Raw genomic sequence first — 21,251 nt, forward strand, 5'->3', positions numbered from 1 at the left:
TAGTCACTGATTAGTTGATGGGCACTGAGATTGATTCCACATCTTGGCAATTGTGAATTGTGCTACAGTAAACATGCAGGTGCAGATGTCTTTTTTGTAAAATGACTCCTTTTCCTTTGGGTAGATATCCAGATGAGTTGATCATCCTAATGAGCATTCAAGCGCAGCTGCTAATTACTGATTATTGAAGGGTATTGGCTAATTGAAGGTATTTAGTAGCGGGATTGCTGGATGGAATGATAGGTCTACCTTTAGTCCTTGGACTTTCTATTCCTCTCTTAGTAGGAACCACGACTGTGTACTTGCATTGGCCACCAGGGATGAGGTGTGGGCCAGCCTCTTCCGTAAATTAGGTTTTTTTTTTAAAGTCTTATTGTCAAATATAGCACAAATATAGAAAAACTTAAAACAAAGGTCATTTTAATCAATCATAATGTGACCACCTGGTAAAACCACACCCCAGATAAGGAGTAAGAACTTTGTTAGCGGCACTGAAACTTTCTAGTGCCCCTCCTTATGACAGCATCCTCTCTCCCGCTAATCACTGCCTCCTCTCTCCCCCTGAAGAGTAACTACCATTGTGACTTTTTTGGTAATTATTTCCTTCTTTTATTTAGAATTTTTATCAGCCAAATGACATATAGGTAAAAATATAGTTTAGTAATGACCTTTTTTTAAAATGTCGTTAATGTCTCTTTTAATCTATAGACTTCCTCTCCATCCTCTTTCTCTCTCTCCTTTTCTCTCTCTGAAACTGAAGTATGTGTCTATCTATGTAGTGTTGCTCACAGTCTGAACTGGCCGATTGTATCCCCATGGTGTAGCTTCATATGCTCCTCTGTCCTCCACATTCCTTGTAATTTGCTCGCTTTTGGAAAGGCTATTTTAAGAGCGGTGTCATTTTCTTCTGTCAGGTGGCACATAATGTCTGCTTGTCTCTCGTGTGTGTGTATGTGTGTGTCTGTGTGTGTCATGTTAGCAGCCATTAATTCACAATACCTAGATCCATGAATTAATTAAGGATCATCAGCATGACATAGTCTATCACTTCTTCATTTATTTACCAGAATAATTCTATGAAGAGAAACTCCCTCTCACCTACTCTTTAATTACTTAGTGGTACAGTTTTTGTAAGAAAATCAAGAAAAAAGTTGTATTTCTTCCTTATATTCACCAGTTTAGCCTCTTATATATTGGTCTAGATCTTAATAAACATGTGTCCTGTTTTAAATGTAAATGTATTTGTGTGGAATAAATTCACACAAATTAAAGGCAATTAAAATAAATAAGTATCTCTTGAAATACACACCCATCATATGCTTTATACAGTTCAGTGAGCTTTTTTTTCTTAAGGATACTTGGAGAGGAAGTCATTCATTCCCTGCTTATTTTTTTACTCTATATTTTCACTCAAGACAAGTGATATCTGATCTTTATGTATCTTTTAAACATTGTTCAGATCAGTGTTTTTGTCCCTATTTACCTCAAACTTTATGTTCCAATGCAATATTTAGCTGCTTAGTTACTAGAAAACTTAGCCCTTGTATTCTAATGAAATTTAGAGAACTAGGAATTATGGGTCTCCTTTTTCAAACCACCCTTCAATTCTATGGGATTGAGTCCATTAGTAGCAGAAGATGGAATCTCTCCAGGGCAAACAGGTCAAGAGCAGCATTTGATAAGAGATTGGAGAAACTGCTCTTACTTCCTGAAATAAAAACAGAAGAACAGAGAGACTAGTAATAAAGAAAGGAAACAGACACAAGAAACTGCTGAAGGAGTAACCTCGATTTGAAACTGCTTACTTCCCTGGAATGTTTATTTTTACTTTTTGATGACTAAAAAATTATTTTTAAAGCTATGAATGTTTAATCTTTCCTTAAATACTCACTACAAAATTTTATGGGAAGAAAGTTCCAATAAGTAACATCTTTAATAATTTTTTCCTATTTAGCTTTCACAACCTATCACATAAAAGAGTTTTATCAGTGAAGGAAGCCAACACTTTTCTTGATGGATGGGTGAGCCATCCTTGCCTTACTGCACTTTAATTCCTTGATCTGGCTTTTTAAAGTACAGAATTTAAACATCTGAAAATCAATAATTCTTTCACAGCTCAGCAATATAGAATCCTTCAAAGAAATAGTCAGTGCTTGCATTGAGGATGTGAACTTGAACCCTTCATGGGAAGTGATGTAATTAAAACTTTGAAAAGTATCAAGCATATATATTTTACAACTGCACCTAAGGAGATCACTGTGTTTGTCATTACTGTTGATTTTCACAAAGCTCCCTTCAAATACTTCCTTGAAAACATTTTATCATTCTATCCATAAAGGAATCAAGATGTAATTAATATCTCGTACAAGTGGTTTTTAATTTGGTGGAAGTCCTGGTGAACTTTGTTCACATACAGTGTTCCCAATTATGATGCCACTTTCACGTTGGTCTCTCAGCTTGGCTTTCATCCAGGCTGTTAGGTGAAATTAGGCCCAGAAAATCGGATTATTACATCCCGAGGGAAAGGACTGATAAGCGGCAGATGATTGCTCATCTCCTTGCTACTTGCTGGTGTTGAGGTGTTGCTAGTTGCAAAGCCAATTTGTTAACAATTAGTGCTCATTAGAATCATTTCCTGTTATCGATTCTAAACATTTGACAAAGCACTTTTAGGAAATTGGACTCCAAAAAGTAGCCATACGTCAGTGTTGACCAATTAAAAATCTTCAAGATCCAATGTAATTCCTAACCAGAGTCATCAGTTTCCAAGTAATTATTTTTGCTTTGGAACCCACCTGCTATCCTGTCCAGTTTAAAGATGTACTGGAACAAGGACATACTTCTTAATTAGCAGAGGTTGTGGATAAGTCAGTATGGGAACAAAAGGAATTTTCTTTTGTTATCTGCTTTAACTGTTCGTAGTATATTTTTAAGAGACAAAAGCTGCCAGCTTGCAATACATGTATTTGCAAGTGTGAAATTCAACATATTATTTCTATTATCTAAACATCTAAGCTTAGTTTTTAAGTCTGTGTTCACCTTTGTGCATTTTGAACTCTAAATATAGAATCATAAATGGAGTCATTGTGCATTACATTGGAATTTAAATATTGCCAGTGTCAGCTTTCTGAAATATTATATATGACTTTAATAAAATTAGCATAAATACTATATGCATCTGAATTTTTCTGAGAAAAGGCATTGTATTTCTCTAATTTTTAAATATATATCTACATGCATTATAGTGCTGCAAATATATTTTCAATAGAAATGTCCTTATTATCTAATTAAAATATTTATTATCTGTACAGGTGTCATCTACTCATGCTTATTTAAATGCTCTTTACTGAGAATAAGAGAATATGTCTATTTCCTCTTTAGTAAGTAATATTCTTTACATATGAACTATTCAGTTATTTTTGTAAGATTAGAATTAAAACTGAATGATACCACCCACCCTCTGTTCCTTTTCCATATCATCCCCCAAATTTTCCTTTGCTTCTGTGTTTATTTTATAAATTTAAATAATCACCCATACTCATTTTCCCCTAGATTTAATAATGCTAAAAATATTTTTTCTTATTGTTGCAGAACATGGATATGTAAGCTAAGTATATTTCTGTTTCTGAATTTCTTATTCCCATATTAAAAGCTTGCATCAGTGGAGAAATTAAGTGTGTGTTCTTTTTTGAAATGCCCTGTGCTCAACCTTTCTATCCTTAATAAACAGAGATGGTATTGACACAAGTGAATTTTGTTTAACCACACTACATTTGCTTCTTAATTAGTGAATATTCATCTGTCATCAGCAGCAGCTATGACACCCCTCCCTGCTAACATGTTCTGTCATAAATAATCAATGAGGCACTATTAATATTCATGAGCTGGAATCTGTGTAGTCATGTGCACTGATGCAGAGACGGGGGAGTGTTGCCATGAACTGACTGGAAACTCTGTGTGTGTATCCGTGAGTGCAAGATACTTAGGGAAAGCGAAGAAGAGCATGCTGCTACACAACACCCTGGCTCATGCTTCCAGCTAACAGCGGTTTGTCTGTGTTTCTGGACTGAAGTGACTGATGAAAAACAGTAGTCAAGTCTGGAGGGTGATTCCCTTTCAGTTCACTTGCCTTTCAGTTCTGGGGATATTAGAAGATTTGCTCTCTCTCTCTGCTTCTTAGAATGGGCTGCAATTTGTGCACTTTTCAGAAAAGAGAGGAACACTACAAACTGCTCTATGAAGTTTCCCAGGTGAGTGCAGGGTCTAATCCCAGCAACTAAACAGCCAGGCTTTGTGTTTGTCTGAAAGATGGTAAATGAATTCTGGCTAGCTTTATTTTTTTTTTTCTTTCAGTTCATTTCAGAATTGAGGGCAGACTTGCTGGTTTGGGGCTTTTTATTTTGGTTTTGGGTCGTAGTTTTCAGCTTCCTTGCCACTCCCCCTTCAGATGACTTCCTGTGGGATTCTTTTTAACATTTTGTGTATCTACTGCCAAGATGTCAGTCACATAAGAGGAGTAATACTGAGATCCATGTCTGTAATATTTTGAGATACCTCTCTCATTTTGGAATGCTGTTGACATTTGAAAATCAATTGTATAATTGTCTGCATAAATATTGGGATTTAATAGGTCTATGATCTCAGTTATTTTGAATAGAGAGGGAAAGTTTCTTGCCAAATCTTGTTAGACAGAGGAAATTATTTGATTAATTAGGGATTTGTGCTTTGGTTTAAGAGGAAAGCCTAGTATTTTTGTATTATATGAGAAAAATATTTGATAAGTCTTTGCTTAAAAAAGGAGATAAAGAAATTTTCTGACCACTTGTTTTTGGATCCTTTTTATAATTTTCTGTCTGTTTAGCACTAGAAATGAATTTCAAGACCTTATTGTAATATCTATATGTGACCTAGGAAAAAGTGTATAAATGCAGGTGTCTCTTTAATGTGTCCCTGATGGCTTTTCAGAGTAAAACTAAGAAAACTATATCATCAGCCTTCATGCTTTTAATAGAATTCTATTAATTCATTATTTTATTTGAGCAGTTTCCCCTTGGGGTATGCTTAAGTTCAAATTTCTTTTCCGGCAAAATAAAGTTTATCTCTCCCTTCTTCCAGTTTGTCCCAGATGTGGCACGCTACTATTTTTGTTTTGAGACAAGATTGCTGATGAAAGACAATATTTGGGACGTTGGTGGTCCATGGCACAGCAGTAGCCAAATGCCCACTGCCTACTGGCTCCCTCAGATTCCCCCCTGGCGTGATCCATTTCACAGTGGGCTAATTACAAAGTGGATTTGCTACACATGAAACAGCCTCCTCAGTTGCAATGTTAATGCACATTTTCATGGTAATGTGATCAGAGGCTCATTAGCCAGTTTCCAAAATGATCCTCTGCATTAATTAAATATAAAAATGACTGCTTTATCACCATAGAGAGGGAAAAGAAGATTAACATTGTTAATTACACCAGAGGAAATACTTTTTGCTTCATTTTTTTACTTCGAACTTGCAAGGATAGGCTAAAATAAAATTCATTTCCTAGATAAGCTCTCATCTACTTTGACTCATGAAAACAGTCTCTAGGTGGAACACTTTCCTTTAGTTTGGTTGTTGGAGTTTGAGTTCTCAGTATTGTTTTTCTTTGGGTGGTGGAGGAGCAGAGAAGTGGATTCACCAATCTATTTTTTTTCTCTGAATTACTAAATTTATATTAAAGTATAATATAGAGGAGGTGATAGGTGGCATCGTCCCTGATTATGCTTAAGTTAAGCTGTTTATATTCTACTAAGAAATCAAGCAGGATTACTGCGTTCAGAAAGGACCACCGTATTTGCTGAGAAGCAGGAGCCTTTGTTATGGATTTTTAAAATGCTTATCTGTGAGTTTTTCCTTCAAGTGCTTCCTAAATCTTGAGAAAATAGATAAACTGTACTCTTTATTGCCTCTACCTGTACTCCTCCATATATTTATTTTATTTTCTCTACTCCTATGTTGCAGTACTTATGGTCTTTAATAAAGAGGGCAAGAAATGAAGTATTAGCTTCCATTTAACTGGCTTTTATTAGATAAGTTAAAACCCCAGCTTAAAGGTCTTGCATGTGTTTTCCAAGGGGAGCTCTCCCACAGTTTGTCCCCAGCTTTGCCTTCTATTTTATTGAGTTAATGGAATAGATAAGATATCAAAGGAAACCAGTGATAGGCTCATATAATACACTGAAGCCCCGTGTGGTGCTGAAAACTAGTTTCTATTTTTATTTGGAAGGAAAGCAGCTTAGAGCAGACATGAAAGTGAACATGTTCTTAACCAGGTGTTCAGAAGGGCACATAGCTGCCCCCATAAGAGAAGATACTATTAACAAAAGTGACTTGAGATTGGAAACCTGAGTGTTTCTCGCTGGCATATTTAAAGGAATTAACTCACAAAAAACGTTAACACCTCATTGCCCAAATCATATTTATTTATAGACTTGTAATTCTCAGATCACCTGCCTTTTTGTTTCTTTTGTTATTATTTCTTAAGAGCTAAGGAAAATTGAAATTGACCAGGGATGTGATAATTTAACATTAGCAGCGAATACTAAATCCAGGACCAGTAGCCAAATATTTACTTCTTTATAATAGAATCATTATGATAGAGAACTTTATCACATTTTCTTTCTACATTTAGTGACTCGATAATACAGGCCAAGTAGTATACAGTTTCAGGTTTATAACTGCAGTAAACAAAAGCAAATGCGCTCACTGAGGAGTCTAGAGAAACAATCAGAATGATGTGCTTAGGTGTGAAATGAGGTCAAGTTTATGTTTTGTTGCTATCTTTTGCTCCTGTAGAGGAGCTAAGACTTTCAATTGGCACCAGAGATGGAATGTCCCCTCAAGAAAATCATTTTCAGCTGGAGTTGGGCCAATCAGGCTCCAGGATATACAGAGATGCAAGAATCCAGGATTTGGGTAGATCTATAATAGTAACCTTCACACCAAGCAGTTTTTGTGTATCTTTATGCATCTATTAACTTTTGCAGGTGCCAAGGACACAATTGTTACCTGCAGTGATTCACTTTATTCAAAGTAGGTTATTTATTAACCTCTTAAGAATTAATAAATGGGCTGTTTGAACAATGCGCTTCTATTGACACAACCTGAATCAACTGTTTTGTATTAATTTGGTAAAATAGCCACCTGGACCAAGAGAGCTTCAATAGCTCGTTAGGTATTTCTGACCTAGTAACAGACTTATTTCTGAAAGTGAAGTTATATGGTAGTAGTTAAATCTAATGACTTCTTAGCTTGATTTTTCACACATGAATCAAATGTAACTTTTTGATTGATTAAAAAATGGCAGTCATCAATGGGATGTTCACTGGTGTTGAATAATGTGTTAAAATTGGGAGCAAATATTTATAACTTCATATTGTTGACACAAAATTGTTTATAGGATTTCACTAAAATGTAATATGCAAGATTGTGTTCTTATTCACTTGCCACATTAGAGAAAAGAAATGAATTTGCCTTCAGTCTCAAGAAAACCAGAAGTAGGATAGTGCTAGTTCTCTCCAGGCAATATCACTGCTGTGACTGCTGTTCTCTTCGAAGTGGATACTGTTGCACAACACAGAGTTGATTTATAAATTTAAATGCTTTGGCACAGCTGAAATGTCTCTCTACCACCCACATCCATGAATTGGTAACATAAACTGAAACAGAACCTGCCTTGAAAGTAACAACAATGTTGGCAGCAGCTGACAGTGAGCACCTACTGTATCCTGGGCACAGTGCTAAGAGCTTTTCCCCTAATCATCATCTGTTTCATTCTCACAGAAACACAATGAGGAGCTACAGGATCTCTTTCCATAGTTTTTAAATATGCTAAAGTCTCCTCTATTCTGCAGGGTTTCTCAATGTCCTGTAATCTCTGTTGTCCAGGTACTCTCCCAGATCCTTCAGAAATTTTTGTCTTAAAGTCTGTGAATCCAACTCATAACCTCTTTTTCCAAATGCCATCCTTTTCTCCATGTTACTTAGCACTAGTGAAGGTCTCACCTTATTGCTTTCAACAAAACTCAAAACCACTGAGTGATTTCAGGGACACTTCTGTCGTCATCCACACAGTGGCCTCACTGGTTCTTTGACTTCTGCACATTCCCCAGCATCAACTTTGCCTTCCCACAGTCACAATCCCTTTCACCAACTCTCTTTTATGTCATGGTAAGAACATCCCCTCTCAGAATTTGTCCGTGTGCTTGGCCACCTTGATTGCTTCTACTGAAATAATTTTGTAGCAAATGTTTAATGGCTTTCAATGACTATAAAATGAAGTAAAAAATTCTTATTCCAATATTCCAGGCCCTCCTGAGCTGTGCCTTTCCAATTTCTCTCTCACTGTTCTTCTCCTTGTCCCCTAGTACAATTTGTAATCTCTCCATACCCCTTTTTTCTTTCTTTTTTTCTTTTTTACTTTAAGTTAGCCTCCCAATTTGGACCTTGTAACTTAGTTCCTTTTCTATAGCCTCGAGGGAACATGCTTTATATCTACCTCCACCTCTATTTTTTTCCATCACTAGTTATTCAAATGTCTCCTTGGACAGAGAGATTGCTGCAATTGTTGGTTAAAAAAAGTAACTCTCCCACCTTGGGTAGCTCGTAGCATTTGGTTATGTTTTTTGGAACTCCTTGTTCATGTTTGTCTGTAAGGTATTGTGGTCAATTGTGCATAACTGAATTGTAAGCACCTGGAAGGCAGGTCAAGTGCTTGTCCTTTAAGATTCACCATCCTAGAAGACTCTCATGAAGACCCCGGTGATGCCTTGCTCATCCCCAGCCTCTTTAGAATAAATTGCCCCATCCATAGCTTCTGGTAAAGGACCATATCACTCTGCCTTCCTCTTTACCCCAGACCTAGCAGCTGATTAAACCAGGAGCAAGCACCTTGTGCATAAAGATGAGGGGTTAGCTAGATTTTTTACAATCTCAGAAATTTATACTAGGGAAAAGGACACCAGTAATGAGTATAGGATATAAAGGAATGAAGAGAGAGCATGCTAGAGCAGTTGGGAACTTGAGGGTCTATTGTCCACCACATCTATGAGGATCAGACCTGCCAGGGGAATCAGAAACATCTAGAAGTAAAGCAGATGGGCCATGAGAAGGAGAGTCTTAAGACATAAGTAGTAGAATGGCTCAGAGTGGCTCATTTTCCCAGTTCCAATATATTCCTGTAATAAATCCCCATTTTATTTGCTTAAATGAGATGTCTATGCCTCACAATCAGAACAGGTGAAGACATATCATGATAATGTCTTGCTTTGCCAACCACTCAGCAGATGCCTTAAACTCTAGACATGTGGTTCAGTTCAAAAACTTTCAGTAAGTTTTGATTGGTTCATATAAACCAAGTTCTGAACTTTGCCACGTGACTGTCATTGCTTTTGAAAAGCGCACAGTCTGATAGCAGTGGAGAGGCACATAAGCAGATACTTTCCATATGATGTGGTAAGTAAAGCATTCAGTCAACAGAGAAGTTGACAGATGGCTATAGGAGTGTGAAGGATCTCAATGTGATGGAGGCTTGGGAAGTGAGGAGGAAGAAGGAAGAGGAAACCAAAAGATAAAAGGGTGGAAAAGTCCATGGAGATGGCAAATAGGTGATGGGTGTGAATGGATTTGAGGAAGAAAACTATATGCAATAAGTGTTACTAAAGCCTAAAGTTGGGAGGCAGGCTCTCCAGACATGGCCCAAGTTGGGACAAGACCAGACCCTGGAGAATCTCCCAGATTCCAATTTTTTGTTTGTTTGTTTCTGTTTTTTTGTTTTTGTTTTTTGGTTTTTTTAGAGAGAGAGATAGAGAGAGGAAGACGAGCACTCTGATAAGAGTTAAGATTTTGGATTTGGTTGTGGTGTGTGTTTGGGACCAGTTCGGCTTGAGTTGAGGATGGTGCACTGCAGCAAGACTACAACAAAGGAAACCAGCTGAGAGGCTGCAGCAGAGGAGAAGTTAGTGGTAGAAATAATGTAAAGGGAGGACAAAATTGAAACCCATAGGAGGTAGATTCAATAGGTTTCTGGCTTATCAGAGTGGATAGATGCCATGAAGTTTACAGAGAGAAAAATAAGAGGAGGGAAGTGAGTTCTGGAAAGGAAGAGAAGGCTGTTAATTTCATTTATGAGATGTCCAGCAGACAGTGGAATAGTGAGTGTTCAAAACAAAACCTTGGCATATATATGTCTGTTGGAGGAGATAACCCAAGTGGGTGTGATAAGCGAGGAAAAAAACTAAAAGGTGAGGAAAGTTGTGAGGCAAGGACAGAATACTGAGACATAGGCCAAGGAGAAGAAAGAAAAGGAGAAAACTGAAATTGTTATAGAGTGAAGAGGAGGATGAGCAGAAGGTTGTGGGAGAAGTCGAGAGAGTTTTAAAAAGGGAGTGGGCAAGGTGGTCAAATGCATGAGAGTGTAGAATAAGTTAAGAATCTCAATGTCTTTGGATTTGAAAATATGTAATGAGATACCCAAAGCCCCCTTCAGAAAAGACTTGCCCCAACTTTTGAAAGTGCTGTCAGCAAAAGACTTTAACTGTTAGCTCCTTCAGGCACTGTCCTAGCTGCAGAAATCCCTCTCACCCAGGGTCATTCCCTTTCCTGGGAAGCCCGCAACCAGTGATGAATTGATGCAAGGATGTAATGGTCAGGCCATCTTAGCCTGACTTGGGGCACTCTGAAAGGCAGTTTGAGATCAAGAGCCTCCTGTAGCTGGTGTTAGACCTGCTTCACAGTTCAGTCCTCCTCCCAATCCTGCTTCCTTCCTGTCCCTTCTACAAAGGCAACACTTCTTAGTAAACATCTTGCACACTACACCATAATCTCAGAGTTGGCTTCCTGGAGAACCTAATCTGGTGATGAGTAAAGAGCATTTCAGTGCAGAATTGTGGAAAAATAATCCAGAAAGGGATGGATTCAAAAGGGAGGTTGAGTGCGCTTTTAAGAAGTTAAAATATGACAGATTATCAAAAATGAGGTTACTGCAAACATGATAGTACAGTTTTTTCTTGGCCTTATTTTGGTTGCAAATTGCTTAAAACTGTAAAGATTAAAAATGAAAGTTATCTTTACCATATCTTTAAAAAGATATGGTTAAGATAAATTGATTTCACATCTTAAGCCATGATTTGGATAGTGGTGATAACATAGTGATTAAAAAATAAAACATGGGCATTGAGCTAGAGTCTCCCTTATATAAGACTTTTGAAGAAAACCTTAATGTTGGAATGGTTTTGATATGCAAAAATATTTTTATAAAAAGAAATATTTTTGATGATTATAATTAATTATAATTAATTTAGCTTTAATAAGTGAAGTGCCTTTCACTACTATGAGTGTCAGAATATCATATATTTCATTGAAATGTGTACATTAATTTCTTTATATTTATTTAATTGATGTAGACCTAGGAGAAGGTCAACCATCGTATCTCTCTCTTTAGATGAAATACTGTAGTAAAACATTTCCACCAGTTCAATACACAAGGGAGGCATGTAACTAAAAACTTAACAAGTAAACATACTGAGATATTTGGCTCTTCAACTCAACTGAAGTTGTTGGTGAAGTAAGGATAATTGATTAGAAAATTCTTTAATTTCAATTTTTGTTGAAAATATTTCAAAAATACATTATCTGATTTACATAATTACTTAATATGTACTTTCGATGTTTACTTCCAATCATGTTTACTTCCAATCATTAATAGTAACAAACGAACTACATATCATTAGCAAACCGTGGTTTCTTTACAAAAGTTATTAAGTAATTAAGTATGAAGACTAGCTGATAGTGAAAAGTCCTTCTACAACAGTCAATCACTGTCCAGCACATGCATTTCATGAGTAGATTTTCATATATTTAATTTTCACAAGTCATTTAATAGGTATTCAATCAATCTTATTAAGTGATTAAGAATTAAATCAAGGTAGTCAAGAAGAGGCAGCTGGCTTGTGGTTTTTATGAAGGATCCATACTCTTAAAACATTTATAATTAACGGAGGAAAGTGAACAAATTGCCCAAAACAGAGTCTGCCTCAATAATTCAGTCTTCTCCAGACACTATTATATTCTCTCATCATCCATCCTAGGGCATGCACCTTAAGAATTTTAGGTGTTATTCTTAAGAAATGTCTTCTTCTTGTGACTCATATGGATTTAGGTACCATTGGGTGGTAATTTTGTCTTCAAACTTAGAATTCTTAGATAATTCAAGTGCAGCTGTGTTTTTCATTTTTAAATGCAACATTTCCAAAGTCGTCAATATAACCTGTCCCATCTCCATCTCCCTTCCAGCTGTATTCATTTCTTCCTTCCTAATTCTATCACTCTCAATGTGGAACACCAGCTTTAAAAGGGTTATTATAAAGTTTACTGTTTGCTTCAACAAAAAGCTTAAAAGGTAGCAGCCCCGTATTCTCCTGTGTTTCAACATACAACATCTAATTGCTAATTTGTGCCATTCTGTAACAAGCTGTAAATCTTGTTTTATAGTTGTTTGGGTCCTGTGAAGCTTTGTTTTTTCCACTCCCTTCTGCTTTATGTAGCTTTATAGAAATACTGTAGAATTTTTTTTTGAACTTGTTCTCATTTCAGTGGAAATTAGATTTTTTAGATTTTTTTCCTGAACTAACCTCTTACTCCCAAGCCTCTGAAGGGCCTGTTTCAGATACTTTTACTTTTTATTTTTTTTAAAAAGAGTCTTTCAAGAATATGTGAACAAAGAGAATTTCTAAAATAGTATGGTTTAAAAAATAATAAATCTACAGATGAAAGACCACTATTGTAATCAGTGATAGTTAATGTTTTTCTATAATCGAATCATGGTAGAATTCAGATGTTAATATTTTTTAAAATAAAGGAAAGTTTCAGAAAGAACATTTCTTGTTGAATAACCACAAATAATAACTTTGTGCCTGCTTTATGCTCAGTACTCTGCTGGATAGTAACACAGAATACAAAAGAAGCATAAGCTAAGAAGCTATCAAGGAGTGTACCATGATAGTAATTAGAAGACAAATGTGGAAGTGTGTGACACCAATGTGGTGGACCTGGCAGAAAAAAGACAGTTCTATATGAGCAAGGATTGTCTAAAGAATTTCAACTTAACAGTGAATATTATTTGGAATGGCCTAGGTTAGGAGCCAAGGTCCATTTTTAATTCAGCATAATTATTGCATACCATTCAGCCGAGGGTAATGTGTTTAATGTCCAGAATGTATTGTAAAAACAAAGTCATAGACCAATGATTTATTTCTAAGACATATTTGGGGGAAATGGGAAGAACAGCCTGACTCAAGCAGAATATGGGATGAATGGGATGACTATAGTAGTTGGGGTTCTTGATCTCCATGCAAAAATGAGTGGACTTAATGCCATCATCACCACGGGACATGCTACACCTTGGGGATCCAAGCCAATAGAATCTTAAGACAATTTCAATCAAGAATATGTATAAATATTATTTGCTTGGCATTTTATTTTAAAAAGCACAGCCATGTTAAGTTGACCTGTGAAAGATAGATTTTGCCATTTACTCCTTAAGTATGCTCAATATTTCCTCATTGACTCATATTTGTAATGTTTGAAGTCGATTTTGCCCATGCAACTGTGAGCCTCAGTGTTCAGACCACATGGAAAATAGTGAAAATGTTTTACTAAGTTGAAACTAAGTTGGCATATCACTGTCTTTTATGAGTGCATACAAAATACCAAACATGGTGTGGGGGAAAGGCACTCTACATAGAAAAAAGAGCAGAGGCTTTTGAATCAATCAATAACACCACTTATTTTCTCTCTGACCATGACTTAGTTACTTACTTCATTGAGAATTTGTTTAATTGATTAATATCAAACTTGAAGTGTATCATTGAGGATTAAATGAGATAATATGTTTAAAGGGCATAACATATTACAAATATAAATGATTCCATAAATGATAACTTTTGTTATTATGATCCCATTTTAGTCTAATCATAACCCTGTGAGATAGGTAATACTGTCTCCATTTTACAGAAAATTGAGGCACAAAGTAATCAAATGACAATTCATATTGTCAGCAAGCAGGGAACCTGGAATTCAAGCCAGGATCTGCCTAATGCTAAAGTCCATGTTCATTTTATTTCAAATATCAAACACCCCATTCCCTTTGAGCATATTTATTCACTGAACTACTGATCCATAACTACTGCATGCCTGGCACATACGAGGTACTCAATAAATGTGTCTGATAAAGGAAGAAAAAAATGAAGAAGAAATGTGAGAGAGGAAGAATGGGAAGAAAGAAATAAGAGGAAAAATAAAAGATACTATTAAAATATCTCCACGAAAGGGTCTCTAGAACATGCCCTTTTGGGTAAAAGGAAAAGAAAAAAGGTCCTCTTTACTATCTCTTTCCCCATTGTTTTAATAGCCTAAATCAAATTATCTTCTCTAGGAGAGCCCATCAATATAGGAAAGTGACTTGTCACTCCCCACTTCTGAGGGCTTGAAAGCTTTTCCCCACATTTCCGTAAATCTGTGCCTGGCATAAAAGATACTTCACAATCTACTGTCTTTCCTCCCTTCTCTCCTAACAGCCCAGATTGTAGCCAAACCAAACTGTAATGTTCTATTTGAAATCAATGTGATTTTCCCCATCTCTTTTCCTTTCAGCACAGAGTCCCTCTCGCCTGAAGTGCCCTTCCCTCTCTCCTCTTGTAAAAATTTTAATTCCTTAGGACTCGATTCCTGATTTGCCATCTGTGAAGTCTTCTCTCAACTCAAGACAGAGTCATTCACTCTCCTCAATGCACCTCTTCAAATGGTGCTTTGTAATTTTAAATATAGTCAGATGCTTCTGTGTTCGTGTTTAGTTTTGCTGTGTCTCTATTATTCCATACAGTGTCCAGCCCAGAGCAGGTATTTAATACCGACTAAGTCAAGGAATAGAAATAGAGACATAGTCACAATTGCATTCACCAAATAAATGTTATTTTGCATTGTCCCTAGGATTCACTGAGTGCTCTTTGAAAACAAAGTCATTTAAGAAACTACCTATGCTGTGTTTTCTTGACTTTGAAGATGCCATCTATTTTAAGACAGGCCCTAATTGTAAGGTTCATCAACAAATTTAAAAACAGTTGGGGGAGCAGGGTGGACATATTTTAATATGCATAGTTTAATATGCATATTGATTGCAAGCTACATCCCAGTTTCAGAAATAATAGGATATTGGGGAAGATCTTGCCTCTTAAAATTGAAGGAAAATAGTCATTACTTTTCTCAAAAAAAAAATTAAAAAATAATAACAACACTACTGGCCCTTCCTTTACTCCTACTCTACTCTTCTTCTCTGCCCTCTTATCCCCGACTGAGGATTTTATTACCCAGGTTTATGCATATCAGGGCCTTATTGCAAGGTCTCTAGTTAATATGGAAAATGGCAGAATTTTCATTACTCAGCTGTCAAACTGGCCAACACACTTAGCTGTCTTCCTTTCTAGAATTTCCCCATTGTTTTTCAGCAAAGTTATAGTATTCCTCAAAGCATGGATCAGGTATTGCCTTTTGCAGGAAATCTTTCTAGAGTCCCTGGACTTGAGTAGTCCCTCTTCTCTTTTCTCTTTCCAAGGGACCCAATGCTTATCTCTGTCATAACATGTACCCAGTGCTATAATTTCTCAATTTACTTGCAGATTCACTGGTCTCTGGATCTCTGGAGGGCAAAAACCCCGTCTTCAATCTCTGCATCCTCAACCCTAACCCAGTACCCATACAGATGTTTCTTGAGTAAAGGATAAATGACTAAATACTAAATGTATTCTGTCTGCAGAACAGTATGATAAAAGTGACATAAAAACAAAATAAGATGGAATCTCTGCCCTCAAGGTGTTCACTGTCCAACAGGCTTTATTAATAGACATGTACACAAATAACTACAGTACAAGGAATAATATTAGCTCTGAGAGATAGAGAAGAGAACAAAGTGTCGTGAGATGTCATCGTGATGGCAATTTGCTGTAACATAGATTAAAATTAAGGTATCCAAAATAGGACATATCTATGTATGATTAAATGAATTAATTGTTGATTTAGTGATTGTCATGTTTCTCCTTTTGCTGCCTTCTATGCTGTAAAATTGAATAAGCTATTTTTGTAAGAATAGCTTAATGCATACATCTTTTTATTTTACATGATTTATATACATTATAGAAATAGTAAAGTATGGCTAAAATTGTTAAACTATGTATTTTATATATGTTCCTCTTTAATATAAAAAAATTTAAGATGATTAGAAATATTTTTAAATTTTCTCTGATGATGATGCCTTTGGGTTTCATTATTATTCTAGCATTAAAACGAGAATTTCTCCAAGTGCAAATATCCAAATTAAAATCATATAAAAGAAGAAGTAGCCTAAGAAAACCTTGAAAATAATTTTTAAAACTTTAAGCTCTAAATAAAACCTAATTCAATTTAATAATATACTAAACTTAAAATATATTGAAAATTGAATATATATAAATCGAGTATATTGAAAAATATATTTTCAATAACTAAAAAACATATTTCTTTTACTATTAGTTACTACTTTAACAGCTATGATATTCTTTGAGCCATGAAGAATATAATGAGAGTAAAAATAATATCCCCCCATAAACCCAGTTATCAGTTAAGCTTTTTAGGAAACTTTCTAACTCAGTGGCCTACAGATAACCTTAGATAGAAAACTCAGAGAGGATAGAAGTTATTACATTTTTAAAAGTCCATTTTTAACCTAGATTAATTTTCTATTCCATGAAAATTAGCTCTAAACTGTGACCAAAATGCTAAACATATTTGCCATGCCAAACTAGAATCTTATTCAGATCCTAAGGAAATCTGAAGAGGAAGGGTGGGAAAAAGAAAGGAAGGATATTTTTACTGTCTTTAGTATGCCATTTTGAGAACTATATATAGAAGTAGGGTCTCTACCGGAGTGTAAATTTACTCAACCTTCAAGAATTTGTATGAATGATATATGTCTTTTAAAATTTTTTTGACATTACACTTTATTATATTTAATGCAATCAGTAGACTCAAGAGGAAGTTCAACCATGGCAATAGTCCATTCAATACAATCATGTTTCATTGGGTGTAAAATTTAAACCAAAACTTCTTAGGAAATATCTCCTCTTGAATTGGCTTAAAGTTAGATGGCTTAATTTCTTTCTTATTTTTTATTTTTATTTTTTGGAGACAAAGTCTTACGCCATTGCCCTGAATAGAGTGCCATGGTGTCAGCCTAGCTCGCAGCAACCTCAAACTCCTGGGCTCAAGTGATTCTCTTGCCTCAGCCTCACTAGCAGCTGAGAGTATAGGCATGCGCCATGATGCCCAGCTAATTTTTCTTTTTTTTTTGTAGAGATGGGGGTCTCTTTTGTTCAGGCTGGTCTCAAACTCCTGAGCTCAAGTGATTCTCCTGCCTCAGCCTCCCACAGTGCTAGGATTATAGGCATGAGCCACAGCGCCTGGCCAGATAGCTTAATTTCAACTTTCCATTTCTACCTTCTGAAATAAAAAGTCACCAATAAATACTAGTAACCTCAGCAAAGGTATAAATATTAATATTACATATTATATGTGCATACGTGGAGTAGGTTATTAACGGATATATTTAAGAAGAATCGGTGACTGTACATTCTTTTTCAGGCTCATGGACTCCACTTGGATACTAACTATTCTAAAAAGTTGTTGAAATTAAGTTAAATATGAATTTATAAAAGAAGTTGCCTTACAGATTTTTATACTGTCATTCTAGTCTCTGAAAGCAAAGTAAGTAGGCTCCTTAATTTCAGGAAGATAAAATGCTTTCATACTTGATCAAGGATAACAATAAAAGCAAACAAAGAAAGCAGAGATGAACACATTTAGAGCAAATGGTATACATAACTAGCCTCCCCCACAGTTTCCATCTAAGATCATCACACTCATGAAATGATCTCTGATGGATTACCATTTTCTGGCTGAGTAATTGACACTTTGTGGCTGATGAACATGACCACTATATCTCCCACTGGCATCTTGGCACTCACCCAGTAACAATATTATAAATGTTCTAATGACTACTCCCGAGTGTTTTCCTCTTCCTCCTGCCACCACAAATACCTGGTTCTCATCTTCCACTATAACCAGAAAATAATTTTGAAACTAGCCCCTCACTTTGAAGTTTGCTTTGACAGCTTTGAAGTATTCTCAGCTTTCTGGCCAGTATTATGTGTGTTTCATAGATCACAGAAAATTCTGAAAGAGGGAAAAACACTTATTAATTTGAGATGTGAAATCTTCTTGATATGTTTCATATAGGTTTAGTTTCATTTTTTTAATATCCTGTAATAAATGACTGCTTTTGGAAGGTGCATGAGAGACAAAGAAATGGCTAACAGAATCTTGGGGAACCATCTATTTACATATTATTAATAATATCTTAGCAGTCGTAGGTGGGAACTAATGGATGGTCATATGATGTCTAATAGGACCTAAACCTAAAAAATGGTACCTGAGCCCCTGAATATGTTGATACACTGTAATTAGTTACTGGACTATATAGGGACATAGAGACCCACAAAAATCAAACTCTTTACTTAAACTATTAAATGTACTACGTTTTAAATTTTTTAAAAAACTAAATGGAAAACACCTTTTTGTCTGTATAAATCCCAATGAAGTAATAGTATGTTACTTGCTAATTGTGAACCTGAGTGTCTATAGTTATTTCATTTAACACAGCATTTAAATTATCTTAATTTGCTGCAAAGAAAGGAGTTTTGATTGTATATAATGTCTTAGGTTAACTGACCCCAGAAACAGGCTCTGAGACACAGATTTGCATGTGAGAAGCTTGGAGAGTTGTCTGTGGAGCAACACCTGGGAAAGAATGAAGGCAGTAGGAAAATGTGGAACTGTGATGCCGTCTCAACAGAGACCTCCACTGATCTGATCACAGAGAAACTTCTGTAGGCAGGATGGCCCTGTAGAATTGTCTCCAGCCAGGCAAGGCAGCCATGCCTTTGCACTCCAGCACTGTCTAATCTTTGCATGTGGTTGCCCCTGGGGAGTGGGCAAATCTTGGAACAAGGTGACTCTATTTAGCAGAGCTCTATTCCAAGAGTAGGACAAAGCTGTGAGGCTGCAGCAGCCAGTGCTCCCAGGCCCTGGGGTGCCAGTGCCTTGGCTCTGAAGAGGGAAGCTCAGGGCTCAGCACCCACTGCATATACAAGTTCATCTTACAATATGCGGATGCCATTTCTAGGCCATGATAAAATTTTCCTTCCAAAGGAATTTTAATCACTTAGGAGACAAGGACAGGTTCCTTAAGGTTAGATTGTTCTCTTCTTTATCCATTTTTTTTTTTTTTGCTGGCTTAAATCATTTTCTGGAAGTAAGAGTGTCATGGGAGGATATTTTGAGAATGTGACTTTGAAAGTCTGGCCTGTGGAAATGTGATAAATTGTGTCTAGAGATTGATTTTGCTGAGTGCTAATACCAAATCATGTAGCGACATAGTTTCGCTTACTAAATATTGCCCAGGCCGTATCATTGAACTCTGCACTGCCACGGTCACCTCATCAGGATGTTTTCTGTCCTGTGACTAGTGGCTTCAAATGTACTCATCCATCTTCTTGTCCCATTAGATTTTGTGTGACTGATGTTCTGTGCCCATTAAAATTGATGGGAAAGAACAAAGAGAAGAAAAATGTGCCCTTCAATTGATTATTTCTCTGAAAGAGCAAATGAGAATTCTCTAGTACGAACAAGAGATTTAGAGTGGTGGATTTCCCCCCATTTATTAAGTGCTTTAATTAGCAGGTTTACTAAACAGAGTCTCCTATATATAAGGGCACATTATTCAGTCTGCTTTAAAATTCAATCTCACTCTGAAATATATATAGTCTTTATAAGATAAATTTAATAGCTGTAACATTGTTTATGATCAGGAGTTATTTTGGTGAATTCTCAATATCAGAACCAATTAAATCGGATGCCTTCCATGTCAGATTTTTTTTTTCTTCTGATGAGCTATCATAATGGCTCATTTTATGCTCTGTGATAGCGATAATTAAATTGGCCATTATTGTAAACTGAAGCCAAAGCCATGGTGATTTTGGAAGGCCCAATCTCCCAAGGTTGTTCTTGGATCTATTGGATGTTATCTTTGTGTTCAACAAATTGCAGAGCAGCAAGATATTTCTGCAATACTCACAAAAACATTTGTTTAATTACATTATTTAAGGCCTTAGGGGAAACATGAAACCTGCCCACTGGCAGCTACCGGGCTCTGGCCTCAACCCCTCATTTCTCCTGAGGTTCCTGTGTTTGAGTTAGAGGAAACAGCATGGACTTTTTTCTTAGGAGACATGATAGAGTCACATTCCTAAAAGATGTATTTTTTTTTTCTTTTTTGCAAAATTCAAAATGAAATAAATTTGATTAAATAATATGAAAGAAATTATTTTGGAGTGAATTCCCTTGAGGGGAGCTTGACTTGCCAGGGATCCGTGGTGTCATTTGAGTGCTATGGATAATATGGTCCCTTGAGGGAGACAGAAAAGTAAAAAACATTCTTCCATTTTGACCTTGGTCAAAAAGATGGCAGGAGCTATTCTGGGACTTTGATCATAGGAATATATCTGTGAACAGCTGTCAGGTTGGCCATGGCCTGGCTGGTCTACGTTTGCAGCAATATTAATGATCGTGTGCTATACAAATACTTGGGCCAACAGTAGGGAAAATGGACTGGAGTCAAGTCCTTTCACTGATGTAAAAAATGGTCTCAATCAGCACTATCCAGTAGAAATTTCTGTGATAATGAAAATATGCTGTGTCTATGCCATCAAGCATAATAGCCACTGCCACATGTGGCTACTGAGCAGTTGAAATGTGGCTGGCATAACTGAGGAAGAACTTCTAATTTTATTCATTTTAATTAATTTAAATTTCAGTAGCCACATGTGGCTACTGTATTGGACAGTGCAGGTTCTAGAGATTCTTGAAGATTCATTTCCAGTGCTATGGAAGTGGTGTTTTTAAACCTTAAAATCTAGAGTTCAATTCCTACTGTAACCTAGCATTTAAAAAAATCTCTCTGCGGAAATTTTTTTGGGGTGGGGTAAGATTTTGCTTAGGTATGTGATGATTTTTTTAAGAACCAAAATAAAATATAAATTCAGAAAGCAAGCATAAAAATATGAATCACACGG

General features: G+C 36.1%; 1 protein-coding gene across 2 annotated transcripts in view; it reads left to right on the plus strand.

The window, feature by feature from the left end:
- Positions 1-21,251, plus strand: part of PDZRN4 (PDZ domain containing ring finger 4) — a 371,080-nt gene that overhangs the window by 229,643 nt on the left and 120,186 nt on the right. The window contains exon 1 of one of the 2 annotated variants that reach the window (XM_076007188.1): positions 3,361-4,250. The exons of the other annotated variant lie outside the window; for it this stretch is intronic. Within the exon in view, the coding sequence (XP_075863303.1) occupies positions 4,182-4,250 (69 nt within the window). The 5' untranslated portion in view covers positions 3,361-4,181. Of the gene's footprint in view, positions 1-3,360; positions 4,251-21,251 lie in introns of those variants that run through there. 2 annotated transcript variants of the gene reach the window in all.

The sequence above is a fragment of the Microcebus murinus genome, chromosome 10 (assembly GCF_040939455.1).
Source record: "Microcebus murinus isolate Inina chromosome 10, M.murinus_Inina_mat1.0, whole genome shotgun sequence".
In the NCBI taxonomy this organism is placed as follows: Eukaryota; Metazoa; Chordata; class Mammalia; order Primates; family Cheirogaleidae; genus Microcebus; species Microcebus murinus.